Source organism: Rhipicephalus microplus, chromosome 3 (genome assembly GCF_043290135.1).
Source record: "Rhipicephalus microplus isolate Deutch F79 chromosome 3, USDA_Rmic, whole genome shotgun sequence".
NCBI lineage: Eukaryota > Metazoa > Arthropoda > Arachnida > Ixodida > Ixodidae > Rhipicephalus > Rhipicephalus microplus.
The window spans coordinates 259625274-259639604 of record NC_134702.1 but is presented as its reverse complement, the minus strand read 5'-3'; the positions used below and the strand labels follow the sequence as shown (position 1 = coordinate 259639604).

General features: G+C 43.6%; 1 protein-coding gene across 2 annotated transcripts in view; it reads right to left on the bottom strand.

Moving 5' to 3' along the window:
- Window positions 1-14331, bottom strand: part of LOC119168498 (general transcription factor 3C polypeptide 3) — a 223399-nt gene that overhangs the window by 149890 nt on the left and 59178 nt on the right. For both annotated transcript variants that reach the window (XM_037419903.2, XM_037419907.2), the window contains exon 7: window positions 11512-11673. In XM_037419903.2, coding sequence (XP_037275800.2) covers window positions 11512-11673 — 162 coding nt within the window. The remainder of the gene's footprint in view (window positions 1-11511; window positions 11674-14331) is intronic.

Below are 14331 nucleotides of genomic sequence, written 5' to 3'. Positions count from 1 at the left end.
CCGAACGGGTTATTAGTTATGCCAGCCGATCGCTATTCAAAGCAAAAGCCAATTATTCCACAACAGAAAAGGAGGGCCTCGTCATCATCTGGGCTACGTCAAACTTTTGCCGCTACATCTATGGCAGGCCCTTCAAAGTTGTGAGTGACCACCACGACTTGTGTTGGCTAGCTACGTTGAAGGACCCTTCAGGTTGCCTCGCACGATAGAGCCTGAGACTTCTCCAAGAATACGACATTAATGTCGTTAACAAGTCTCGCAAGAAGCACTCCGACGCCAACTGTCTCTTTTGTGCGCCTGCCGACCAACCACCGCCTGACGACCCGGATGACGACTAGTTCTTGGGATCGCTAACTGCCGACGACTTTGCTGAATGACAAACGACAGTGGGCCGACCTGGAACTTAGAGCCCTGATAGAATAACTCGTAAGAAGGACTGCTGATGTACCGAAGGTATTTACTGCTGACATAACTCAAGCGATCTTGGCATACAGCCAGACAGACCACCGCCGGACGACAGCGTACCACCCACAGACCAACGACCTCACCGAGCGGCTAACAACTCGCGCGCCTCTGTATCAAGAATTAACAGACGACCGACAGCCGTGATTACAATCTTCGACGACGCTCCGTGGAGTACCAGCCCGGCGAACGTGTTTGGTTGTGGATGGCGATACGCTGACGTGGGCTCAGTGAAAAGCTTCTGCGACGGTACTTTGGACCGTACAAGGTGATTCGGCGTCTCGGCCCACTAGATTACGAGGTTGTACCCTATGGTATTACGAACTCTCAATGACGCCGATCCCGACCTGAAGTCGTCCATGTCGCGTGCCTCGGGCCGTTTCATGCGCGTTAACGAACTGAAACAGTGTTTCTTTATGTATTGTTGTTGTATCATAACTTACTCTGTGTACTTTCTTGCATTATTGTTGTACTTTCCTCTTCCGTTAAAGCACCGGGACGATGCCTTTTTCAGAGGGGTTAATGCCACGTTCCTTTTCGCAAGTTTTGTTATCGCCCCAATACACTACATGATTCTCAGCGCAAACCGCGCCTGCAGTCTTCGAGAAGCTTTAGGACTGTAGTAGATCATTTCGATAAGATCATGTGCACTCCGCGAACTACACAGATTACTCTGGAACCTACGTCACCGCTAGCATTAACGCTAGAACACTCGATGGCAAGTGTATAAATGCCAACGCCCTTCGCCGCTTGTCAGTTGATCAACAACCGACGCTCCGTTCACTGCTATCTGTGCAAGACTGCTACTGTAAACGGACTTTCCGTTTACCGGGCACAGGTTCGCCCAAATAAACAGGTAATAGCCAACATAATGTCTCCGGTCTTCGGCCATGTCATGACCCCGTGACAATATTTTGATTATTGCCACATTAAGTACTGATATTATCTTATTGCCTGGTTACACTATGTTCAGCACAAACCAGGCCGGCAGTGTTTGAGAAGCTTCGAGACTATAGTAGATTGCTTTGTGAAGATTACACCCACTTCGCAAACATTAGACATTATTCTGGAACCTACGTGGCTGCTAGCGACAATGCCAGAATATTCGATGGCACGTGTATAAATGCCAAACCGCTTCAACGCTGATCAGTTGATCAACGGCCAACACTCTGTGTGCCACTATCACTGCCAGTGTCTTGCTGTAATGTGATTTTTTTTACGTGGCCACAAGTTGGACCCGAATAAATAGTTTCATCTTCGACCAGCAGTATGTTCCCTTTGTCCATGTCACGACCCCGAGATAATATGCTTCACTGTAATGCACTCTGGTGTTGCAAAGCTGCCTTTAATGCTCTGCTACGGTCACAAATGTAGTGACGGACCTTTTCCACTTTCTTCAAATTTGCATAATGGGAATTTGCATAATGCATCATCATCGAAAAAACACTAGTTGGAGATGCACTAACCGTTAAAGTGCCCCCTTCATATTTTAAATGCGCTTCACTTCATCCCACACTCGCATTGCGGCAAAGCTGCCCTCAGAGCTCATCTACTGTAACAAATGTACAGACCAGAGCTGTGCGCTGCCGCCGCCACCCGTTTCCTCTCACATCGTTTGCGCCGCCGTCGAAGTTCTAAGAGAGACCACATCCCCCCGCCACCACGTAATCATTTGAGGGACGTCGCTATTTGTCTTATTTTTACCCGGGCGGGGAATGTGGGCATAAAGTACACCACTTCACCTTTTTTTCTGCAACTTCATTATTTTTGAAAGCGACATTTGCGGTGACTGCTCTCTTGTTTCCGTGTGCTGTCTATGTAAGGGCCTTAAAACAGCTTCTGAAGATACACAGTAAAGCGTGGTATTCTCTCTAGGCTATTCTCGTTCTTTTGGCACCCTTCGCTAGAACAGTAATTCATGTGACAAGACTAGGGCACATACTTTAGAATGGTCCATATACGAGAAATATGAGTTGTAAATTGTTTTATACCCTGCTTTGCCATGCATTTGCCACCCGCCACTCCCGTTCTTCCTTGCATCAGAGAATTGTCATGCGTGATGAACTTGCGATTTCGCTGCATTTTGTGAGTTTTCGATGGTGCAAGTAGAAATAAGGAAAGTGTAGCCAAGAAATTCAAAATCCTGAGAGGCTCAACGCTTAGCACTCACATTGCACATATGCTTTATGAAGACATAAATGTCGAGAGCCTGTAGGAATTGTAGTAAAGTGAGTGTAGTGCAGTGTAGAGGAGAACAAAACAAAAGGAAAAGGCTCCGAATTATGTCATGCTCCCAACGGATCAATTTTTTGCTGCAAAGACAACACAGCTCTCCATAACAAGAGCCAGCCTTGTTCAATGGTTTTGTATATTTTTTTTTGCGAGAAGAACTATATGGATATTGTCTACAGGCTTTCATCATCCCCTTCATGTTCAGTATAAAGTCCAACTAAATTACGTTTGTATGCACACTGTATGCTGTTCCCGCAGATAAAATCTCACGAGCACGCGAGAAACACTGCTGAAGCATAGATGAAATAAGTTGCCTATCTCCATCGCATGGAGGACGCATGCGATAACATCACTTCACGTGCGATGCCTACCGTCCATTGCTCCTCAACCAGAAAGGCAGCCCTGTCTGTCTTTAGCTGGACAAAGGAGAATGAAGGGATACTTAGGTAGGAGACTGCGTGGCTCAACCTGTATCTGTGAACTTTAATATAAGGGTGTAGTTGCGAGTACTAGCACGCCCTAGCGCTTTCGCCGTTTCAGCAGGCATCAGCGAAGGGCTCATGTACTCTTCTACACGCTATGATATCACAGTATGAAATATGCTTATTTTACTGGAAGCAGCCGTATTCCCATACACTAGGATTTTACAATTTCGCGAAATCAGATGGAAAAGTGAGCTGCAGCCTAAGTTCATTATGAGCTCAATAGACTGGGAGCTCCTATCACATGGTGTAAAATGTGAAGTTGTCAAAGGGTTTTCTGACCTATATACTGTTTAAGTCGCTTCAAACTTAGCATGTTCTACTCAAAGACCTGAGATCAAAGTTGTTTTGAACTTTCTTAAAGTTGATGACACTTCTGTACTGGACACTTTAGCCTCATCTTTTGAGGAATTTGAATGTTGTAGCGAATTTTGCAATGTATATGTGCTCCTTCTTACATTTTGTGGCAATGCCCTATCAAAGTATGTGCCACACAAACATGTTAAATGGAAGCCAAGACACAGATGCTACCATGAAGATATAATGCATCTTACTCGTCGCATAAAGCGCTTAAATAAGAATCTAAAGCGCTCACACAAGAATAAGAATATGCATCGTCTATATCCTCATTGCTTATTCTTGTTTGCCAATCCTTCTCAAATCCAGAAGCTATAGCAAGTGCTTTTAATAATTACTTCAAATCTGCCTTGCTTCTACCAATAATAACATCATTCCTTCATTTTCTGCATGTAGCAATCTACCTGCTCTTTCTAATATCGAGTTGAGCTCATCTGAAGTGCATAACCTAATAATAATTTTGATGTTCCGATACACCACATATATTTCTAATGTGCTACTCAGTATGACATGCTAATTATCTTACTGTAGCAATTAAAAAAGTAAATCTTTGCAACAGTTCTTTGCAACAGACGCAAGACGATAGTCTGCATAATGACGAGAGAGTGAACAAAACATTTATTTCATGTTCTGCACAAAAAAATCGGTTATAGGTATTCTGTAGGCGCTGCGTTAGAGTGCCTCGAGCGTGCAGCGGAGGCGAACAAGCGCATCAAGCACGTCACACGTGAGACATGAGTGCCATCTGGCAGTTTATTCGGAAAACGAAGCACGTGGCTCTGAGACGGGTGTGCACACCCGTCTCGTCTTAGCAAAACGTTGGAAACACTCGTCTTTTCGTGCAAGCGTCGCATGGTCAGCGCAGCGTGACAAGCGCTACAGTCCTTAAAAGTACTTATGTATGCATTTTCTAGTAAAAGGCGCACATACAGAATATATACGTGTTGTTATGGTGTCCCAGACATGTGCAATAATTGCTTATTATTTAAGAATTGCACAAGTATGAACGCTAAACCTTAAGCAACATTGGTGGGCGCTGCGGATGGGGTCGGCCGTTTCAAGTACCCGGTGCCGTTAAGAGGGGACAAACAGAGAAATGTATAGACATACAGACGGACAGATTAACTAACATTTTTGCGTCGAAGGTCCCCAAGAAAGACTGTCGTCTTTAAAAACCCCATAGCACAACCAAAACACCCACCAGCATTTATAATCAAATACGGTCGAATCCCGATAATTCGAACTCGAAGGGGCCTGAAAATCTGTTCGAATCACAAGAAGTTTGAAAATTAATGAAAGCTAAATGAACGGAGGGCTCACCATGCAGTGGCACATATGCATTGAGCTCACACACGAGGGGGAAGTTACAGAGACTTACATTTATTCATAAATCACAGGACATCCACGGTGATGCACGTCTGAACATGTTTACCTTGCAGCAAGTCAATCAATTTCGCACGCAGTTTGCCAAGCATTTCTACTTCGGCTTCAGCATTCTCCTGGCACGAGAAGTTGCGCGCGGCAATGTCCAGCACCAACACTCTCTAAAGACGATGGCAACGACTGCGTCTCCGCTGCTACCCTCTGCTTCGCAGCCGGAGCGTGGCCAGCACATGACGAGAAAGAAGGAGCGTGTCCATGCAGAGAGAAGCAGATCGGCATTTGAAAAAGAACCAAGACTTCGCGGCAGCTTCTTCTTCTTTATTTTTTGCTCTCTTTGTGCGCGGCGTTGAGAAGACAAGGGTCTCTACTTGGCAGGGATGGGAAAGGAGGAAACACGGTACCGGCACGTCGCACATTGGCATTCGAGGGAGAGCCAACACTCCACAACAGCTTCTTTTTTTTTTCGTCTCTCTCTTTGCGCACAGCATTGAAAGGAGAAAGGTCTCCCCGTGGCAGGGACGAAAAAAGGAGAAGCGTGGCACAAGCACGACGCAGATCGGCATTTGAATACCAGTTCGCCACAGCCTTTTCTTCCCTTTTCTTCTTTTCCTTCTTTGTGCACAGCGTCGAGGTGTCAAAGGTGCCGCCATGAGATTGGCCGTGGTGATGAGATCATTTTCGGAGTGCGGTGTATTATAATTAACCGTCGCAAGTGCATGCGCCTTCGAATTACACGGCATTTTCGCCCATTGGAATTCATATAGCTTTGAGGGAAACACAGCGTCAGCTCGAATTTAGCGTCTTTAAATTTATGAGATTCGCCTGTACTCAAATGCACTTCTAAACATACTTATTATCCTTCATTAGTATTTTCCAATACTGGCATGTAACGAGCGCCTTAGAAAAGCGTTTCCCGAAGTACCAAAAGTGGTGTATCGCCGCAATAGGAATTTTAAGGACATGTTAGTGCATCCAAACTACCGGAAAACCCTCATTCTACAGCACAAATAACATGTTGCTCCTGTCCATGATGCAAGACATGAAAACAACTTCAAGATGACATGATAGTTGAAAGGACCGGATTATGTCCATCATATAAAATCTTAGTTTTACCTGCACAAGTGATAACATTATGTAGATGATCAAGTGTTCATATTGTCATAAACAGTACATTGAGAAAACAGGGTAGCCTGTTAATATTAGAATAAACATCGCACAGGCACAGCAATGAAATTACCGAAAGCAGTGGCACAGCATTTTAATGTAGCAGAACACAACTTCGACGACCTCAAGCTGTACGTACTTCAGTGAAACTTTTGGTCCGCAACAGACGGAAAACATACAGAGTCATACTTTATTCATAAGTTCAATACACTCCAGCCAGTAGGTACAAACATTTCTAAAGGGGCTCTGGAATCTATTCGGTATGATACATAGACCAAGAAAACCACTGCGAGTTAAGCCTTTCATCTAGGAATTTCAAACCTGTCATTGTTAAATTCTGACAACGGGTTCGCCAACAGGGACTCGGTGACATATGTACAATCTTACCTCCTCACAGCTTCCTTTTTTTCTCTTTAATCACGGAATACCAGTTCGTTTTTCATTCATACAATTCGTCACAGTAACCCCCTCTCTCACTCTCTCACACCGCCATTTTTATTGTTACCCTTACCCCTCCTTTGTAAGGATGAAGAAGACGGTATGAAGCGTAGACACGCTAGCGCTAAAAAAATCAGTTCTGTTCCAACCTTGAGGAAGACATGTCCGCTTTTCGAAATGTCGGCTCGACGCAACTCCTGTTTATGAATTTTCCATCGCAAGCTTTTATCTTCCCCTTCCTACTGTTTTTTGTATTTCCGTTGCTGATTACAATTTTATCGCTTTAATTGTCAAGTGTTAAGCAGCAGCAGAGTTTATGTAGATGTGGGCTAAGGTATTGACATAGGATTTAGGTACTCCTTGCTGATTTAATGCTTTTAAAACTGGCATATATCTCTACCGAGTCTAATGCCTTTTTGTAGACTATCAAGGCTAAGTAAAGGAGTTTGGTGTATTCAGCAGCTTTCTTCATTGCCTGATTTATCACATGAATGCGATACGTGGTGAAGCAGCTTTTCCTGAACCCAGCTTGTTCTTTGAATTGGTTGAAGTCAAGTGTTTTTCGTATTCTGTTCGAGATTACGTTCATAAATATCTCACATCACTAAAAGTAAACTGATGGGCCTATAGATCTTTGATGTCTCCTCCTTTAGGTATTCACATAATGTTGGCATTTTTCTAACTCGCTGGAACAGTTTTGAGGCACTGAGTATAAAGCGCAGCTAAGTTTTATCAAGTAAATTCTCCTGTGCCTTTAATTAGATGGACTGTTATTCAGTCATTTCCAGCTGCCTTCCCTCATGGCATATCGCATATGGCCTTCCTAATCTCACATGTGGTACTTTCGTATCTTGCTCATCGCTATTTCCACTCGAGGTTCGATGACTTATTTTCAAACAATATAGTAGTTCAGCATTCAGTTCAGGCACTTGAACTATGTCACTGAAGTTCTTAATATTTCCCTGTGTGCCCTTGAAAATGGACATTTTATTATTTTTCCTATAAAAGTCTCTTTATTTAAGTTTTGATGCTGGTTTGATGTTCTAGTTTCTTATATTATGAACTTTCCTCTAGTTGATAAGCTTTGTCAGCTCAGCAAACTTTATTTTATATATGGAGTTAGTCTGCCTCATGTGCTGCCGTTTTTTTATCAAGTTTTTAGCGGATTGTGAAATCTTGCCTAGTTCTTCTCTTGGCTTCGATAGCTCCTTCAAGTAGTTACTGCTTCATTTCCCTCTTTCATGTCAGCGTTATCCTCTTATCTTAAAGCTGCGTATTTTCTATCAATCGTAAGCTTAAAATCTTCCAATTTTATGTTTACTACATCTACAGTTGGGTTGCCTTTTCATAGCTAATCTTGCTCGAGATCTTCTCAGATTAAGGATTATTTTCGCCCTTAAAAACCCAGTGTCACTGTACTTCATCTAGTTGATGACATCAGTGTTCTGTGTTATGACTGGGTTTCCGCATAGAATATATCCATTTAATTTTTTGCCTGCCCATTAGGGCTTTTCCATGTCCACTTGTTAATTTTACGCTTTTGGAAAAAAGTGTTCATTATGCGAAACCTGTTCTGCTTTGAAAATTTCACTAATGCCTTTCTTTCATAGAGTCAATACCAACTGCCCTTTCCCCATTTTGTGTTGTTCCTAGTTTTGCACTGAAGGCTTCCATGATTATGGTGTACTGCGTGTGCCCTTGTCTCATTGCTAGTTCCAATATCCTCGTATTGCTGCTCTACTTCTCGGCTGTCATGACTGGATGTTGCGGCATACACCTCCACCAATTTCAGTTAGTATCGCTAGTTTAGTTTCATAATGAGGCTTGCTACCCTTTCGTTGATACTATAGAACTCTTGAATGTAGCCTGCCTGGTCTTTGTGAATTAAAATCTGACATCCCATTCTCTCCTTTATGGAAGTTCTCTATAGCACACGACATGTCCGCTATTTAGTAAGGTTTATGCTTTCCAAGTTCCTTTAACTTTGCTAAGGCTAATAATATCCCAGTTAATGTATTCCGGCTCCTGAAGTAACTCTGCCGGCCAAGCGTTGCCTGATAAGGTCCTGGTGTTGAACGTTCTAAGGTTCAGTTCTCCATAGTGGCTTGTTCCAAGTACAAAATTTTTAGTATCCTCTGCTGCTTTAAACGTCCGACCCCTGCAGTGATCAGGTGTGCAGCAGCTGCTGGAGTCCGAGGGCCAGCGCCTAGTAAGGAGGCTCAACAGTTACCGCGAGAAAGAAGGCCAATTCTTGTTCCGGTGAAAGAGTGAGCATCTGAGAAAGCACAAGAAGTAGGTGACCTTTAGATACGCAAACATGCAAGTGCTGGATGTTCAGGAGCACCAGTATGATCGCCGACATTTAACAACTTTCCTGGCAGAGCTGCCTCCGACATTGCTGTGGCCCCGAGAAATAATAAACATTACAACACTAGTTGATACGTTGCACTGGATCATTTTAATAACATAATCTGTACAATATCCCAGGGTCCCCTTGTGGAGTGCTAACAACCCCAGTAAAGTCGTTAGCGTCTCGTGGCGCACACGTGTTTCGTTTGGCCATAGGCCACATTTAGGATTCACAACTACCGAGCGGTAGGTGGCGTGGCGTTGTGCTCATGAGCGTTTGCCACTATTATCATCATCCTGATTAGCACGGTAGCACTGGCAGTGACACCTGGGTAGCGTCACATGGCACATTGGGGACTCTCTTAGGCGCGTGGCAGTTAGCACGAATGATTGTCTCTTGCAGCAAGTCCACGGTGGACAGCATTGCAGGTCGTCTGCTGTAGGCCCTCGTGATGTGTCGAGCATTGGCAACACTGCCTTAAGTTTGTTATGTTGTTGAGTGTTGTGGAATATTGTGTAAGGTTTGTGTTGATCACAACTGATGTATTTTCATTCGGCTGGCGATATTGTCATTCTAAAAGTAATTGAATCAATAAATGTTGTTTGCTTTGGTCCTACCGTGTCTGCAGTGTCCGTTTGCTCTGAAAGCAGCGCTCTCATTGAGAGACCCGAGACTTTCAAGATTAAACTATAGGGAGCCTACTGTAAATGAAAGTGGTTTGTGTGTGTGTGTGCGTGTGCATGTGTGTATGCAAGTGTGTGTTTATGCATGTGTTTGTGTGTGTGTATGCATGTGCATGTGTGTGTGCGGATGACGCTATCACTGCCAGCAATGGGCACTGGATCTTGACTCACTGTTGATGGTTCATGACGGGAAGCCAAATAATTGAGGTGAGAATGAGCTCGTAAAAACGCCTTTTTGGAGGAACACTATAAGAAAATGCGAAGTTGATTAGCACTGTTAAAATAACATTCTAGAAACCTTGCAGCACCAGTTTCGTGCAAATAGCATTCGCTTTCCGTGGTCCTCAGCGTAATCAGTCTGGGCCTGGACTGGATCTGATGTCGCATGTGCCATCGCGCTACTCAGCACGTGGTGTGTTTTACAGTTTCTCATTACATAAAAGCGCCACCACAATGTGAGCCAGCGTATGATTGTGGCAATTTTTTTTTAACTTGCAGTTACAGTGAGTTTTGCAACTAAGTGCTAAGTGTTAATGTATCATGCTAGCAAAGCATGATACATTAACAAAACAACCAAACTGTGAGTGCTTTAAACTATCTACATCCCCTGTGTCATTGCATAGCAGCGATGACATGTATCAAGAAACAAAAAGCACGGCATTGAAGAATGGTGGCCGTTGCCCAGAAAACACGACAGGATGCAAGTTTTTGCACCATCTAGAAAGATGTTTTTGTCATGAGTGAAAAACGCGAGGTTGAAAGATGATGAAGACGACCAGCGTTCAAAGAGGCGTGCTTTGAATGTTCGAAAACTCGAGGCACAAGCATCGAGTTGAAGGAGGAGGAGGTCATGAGCTAGCATTGTCTCAGGGAGCTCGGTGGCGGAAGATTGCATCGTCAACACGCACCAGCAACAGAAGCGACAGGCGTTCGGGTCAGCTGCCTAAGACGCGGGCATCACGAGGTGGTCGTTGAAATTAGCAATAATCGAAAGGAGGCTCCTCGGAGACGCAGCCGCCGTTCCCAGCGAGGACGAGCGTTCCCGGCGCAAGCCCCCTTTTGGAAGTGAAGCCACCCAAGACAATCTCCAGGGTGCCACGTCAACAACCAAACACCATGCCGGGTAAAGCAGTCGCCAGTACCAGCAGCCCAACAGGGACCTACGAGTGTCAGCAACGATGGCTTGCACACACAGGTGCCGATGGACGCATCGAGCGGCAGAGAGGACGTCAACATCTATGACAGACCGGACTTTGGCAACGAGCTAGCCAAGGCAGCGGCATCATGTATGCCTGCCCGAACTACTATAAGAAATAAGGCGACAGTCAACACATTAATCAGGACAATTAAGTGTTAGGACATTAATTAGGATGGTTTAGTCACTAGTCTAGTTTGTGGTTAATTTCATTAGTCTACAGTTGTTTGTGTGGTCTTGTAGATTTGTATATATTTTTGAGTGCCATTTGTTTTCTTCGATAAATGTTTGTTCAACTTTCGAGTCCGACTGAGTCCATCGCGCAGGGCCACCCACCGCGAAATCCATGACAATGTTTTGGCCATGAATCAAATGCAAAGAAACTGTTAAATGGCAGCAAAGAAAGGGAATTAAAAGTTTTTTATGTTGCTGTTCAAATAGGCATAGCAACATTCAAGATAACTCTGAAGGCCTGCCAGTTTTCTTATCAGATGTTCCATGCTCATAAAGCAAACTTTTGTGAATATGTAGAATACCTGTCAGGAATTAACCCCTAAGTGCAAACCGTTTGTTAGTTCCCAATAAAAAGCCACACTGGCCGTAATTGTGCACTGAGCTTTTGCCGCTAAAGTGTGGCGGCTATTGAGCCTTAGGAGGGAAAGCATTTGCATAATATCATCACTCAGGACAACACGCAACATTAACTTGTACACACATTCAATTTTAGCAGCCGGACCTTTCACAAGTCCACTTAGGAACTCCCACCTTGGCAAGTTCCCGAGAGAGCTTCAGGCAGGCGTCCCCATGCCCCATCTGCTGGACCAAAGCTGTGCAGCAAGCAAGAGCCCTCTGCTGGTTGCCCACTTGCTCATACAGCGAGCACAGCTCAAAGCGCAGCTCCATATTTGAAGGGTCTGCCCGCACCGCCTGCACATCATGCGGAGACTCTTAAAGGGGACCTCCAACACAATGAAGCACCTATTTTTTATTTGTGGTTTGCAGAGACCAATAGCTGCAGATAATTTTAGCACAGCTCTAAGCACTGATATCAAAACATTTTGTATTTCAATCATGCAATAAAGTCACTGCATCGCTGCTGACCGCATCACCACATAGTTTGAGAGCTGTCTCTGCACGTGCGCTGTCCAAGGGGTGCAGTGCACCATTGTTGTTCATCGGGCGGCTCATAGATTAACGGGCAAAGAATCAACAGTACTTCACTGTTATGGTTGTTCAACAAGTTCCTTTCTCAGAAAAAAATGAGGGAGTGACTCCAAATGTTTAGGCTTGTGCGAATAGTGAATTTGAGATTTGAAGCGAATTCGAATTTTCGGTCGAATAATTTCGTACCGAATTCGAATAAGATATATGACATAAGAAAAAAAGGGCATATTTATCGTGACCTAACTAACCTGCACAGTATTTTTTTAATTGAAATAGCGCCTTTATGCAAATGCCATTTTCGGTTTTTTTTTTTCGTTTATAGAAAGTCGAAACTACTTTGAGTAGTAGCAAAATTTGACTCTCAGAAAAATATGTCATAGCCTGTAAAATACATATTATTTGGAATTTGTTATAATTAGAGCACATGTAGCCTTAAGAGACAAGAAGAGAGCAGGGTGGGTCAGGGAACAAACCGGAGTAAAAAATATCATAGTCAAAACCAAGAAGAAGAAATGGACATGGGCCCGGGCACGTAGCCTAGACAAGATGACCGCTGGTCATTGAGGGTAACTATGACGGCTGGTCATTGAGGGTAACTGACTAGATTCACAAAGAAGACAAGCGGGTGAGGGGGAGACAGAAATTTAAGTGTTCAGGTGAGATTAGAAAGTTTTCGGGTATAAAGTAGAAGCAGAAAGCACAGGACCGAGTTGACAGGTGGCACATGGGAGGAGCCTTTGTTCTGCAGTGGGCATAGTCAGGCTGATGATGATGATGACAACGTAAGTGGCATCTATGGGCCCTTAGAGTTCCCCACCCCTGGTAGGGTGGCTAGAATGAGGAGGTGTGAAAAGCGGCCGCCGAAAATGGTCCCCAAAGCGCGCCAATGCCGCTTGGGGCGCTGCATGCATCGCCGCGGGTAACCTTGCGGATGAGACAAACGAGACAGCACGCGCCGCTCTCCACGAAAATTGCTCCCACGCTGTGAAGTGGTGACCTGTTTTCGGAAAGTAATTGTGATCGAGCAAGTGTAGGGCAGTACATGACACCTAAGCTCTTTAAGGTCTCATCTCTGAAAACCATTCTTGAAAAGGCTTTGATATGTTTAGTTTAACGTCCCAAAGCAACCACATGATTATGAGAGACGCCGTAGTAGAGGGCTCCGGAAATTTCGACCACCTCGGGTTCTTTAGCGATTATACTCCAAGATCAGAAGTTTGAATCAATGCGCCTGCGCTGCGGGAGCCAGAATATCATTCTAATAAACCTCGTATTTATAACTGACATGTCATAAAGCATTGGTTAAAGATGGTTGTAGTACCGTAATTAATCTTGCTAAGATAAACTTGAACCCAAGTGTTTGTCTCACTAGGCACGAAGAATTAATTGTGGATTTTACCTATTCCTAGCAGCGTTTAGGATGAACATTGTCCTACAGGCTACCTTACCTATTAATCACCTTAAACGACAAAGACACTGACACTTTGTCCTTTATTCTGCCATTGAGAACTTCCTATGAATCTATTTAAATATTGCAAGAAACGTCGCAACGATTAGCTGTCTTGTGCATTTTTTAAAAGATTCTTAATACTGAATTGTACCTTTAACTTTGATGTCTCTGTGTATCAATGTATAGTTTTGATCCTGATGATTTTTGACACTTCATTGTAATAATATGTGTAATTAATTTCTTACAATTATTACCAAACTATACTGCTGTGGATATATGTAATTTTAAATATTCAAAATCATCACAATAGATGCTTTGCCCAGCTAATTCTCTTTCCCGAATAGTAGATCTCCCGGAACTTTGGTCACTCTACTTATTGATTTTTGCTTTTCATGTTCATGCCAAGTATATGTATTCCCTCACTCTCTATTTCTGGAGCTTTGTTTTATAACTTTTGTATTCGTACTTGGTGTCATTTTGTACTTGTAAAGTTTATTTTTTATTCTACATGTATGAATGTCTGTCGTGTATTGCTGCTTTGCCAACTTGTGACTGGGTTGGTACTTTGTCCATCCCTCGAGCTTTTAGTCCCGTGCTCTTCGACCTATTGAAAGAAAAGAAATGAAGTCTCTGACCAAAACAACTATAGCTAATTTAGGTGAATTAAACTAGCAATTTTTGCACAAGATGCCGGATGGAGAACACAGTGGCCTAATGTGCACCGGAGAGTTGCGTGTGAAGGCTTATAACAACGAGGCACATGTTAAATCTATTTCTCATTGTTACAGAAAGCCGAAATATTATTTCACCGTCAACCTTCTCCGCAAATATATGATCACTGACCTAAAAAAAATTACAGCAATTCTGGCAGCCTGCATCTGCTAGTGGAGCATAATTGCAGGTATTTGCAGTGTAAAATATTTGCAGTGTAAATAATTTTTGGCCCCTAAGCTACGCAGGGCCCGCTAGAA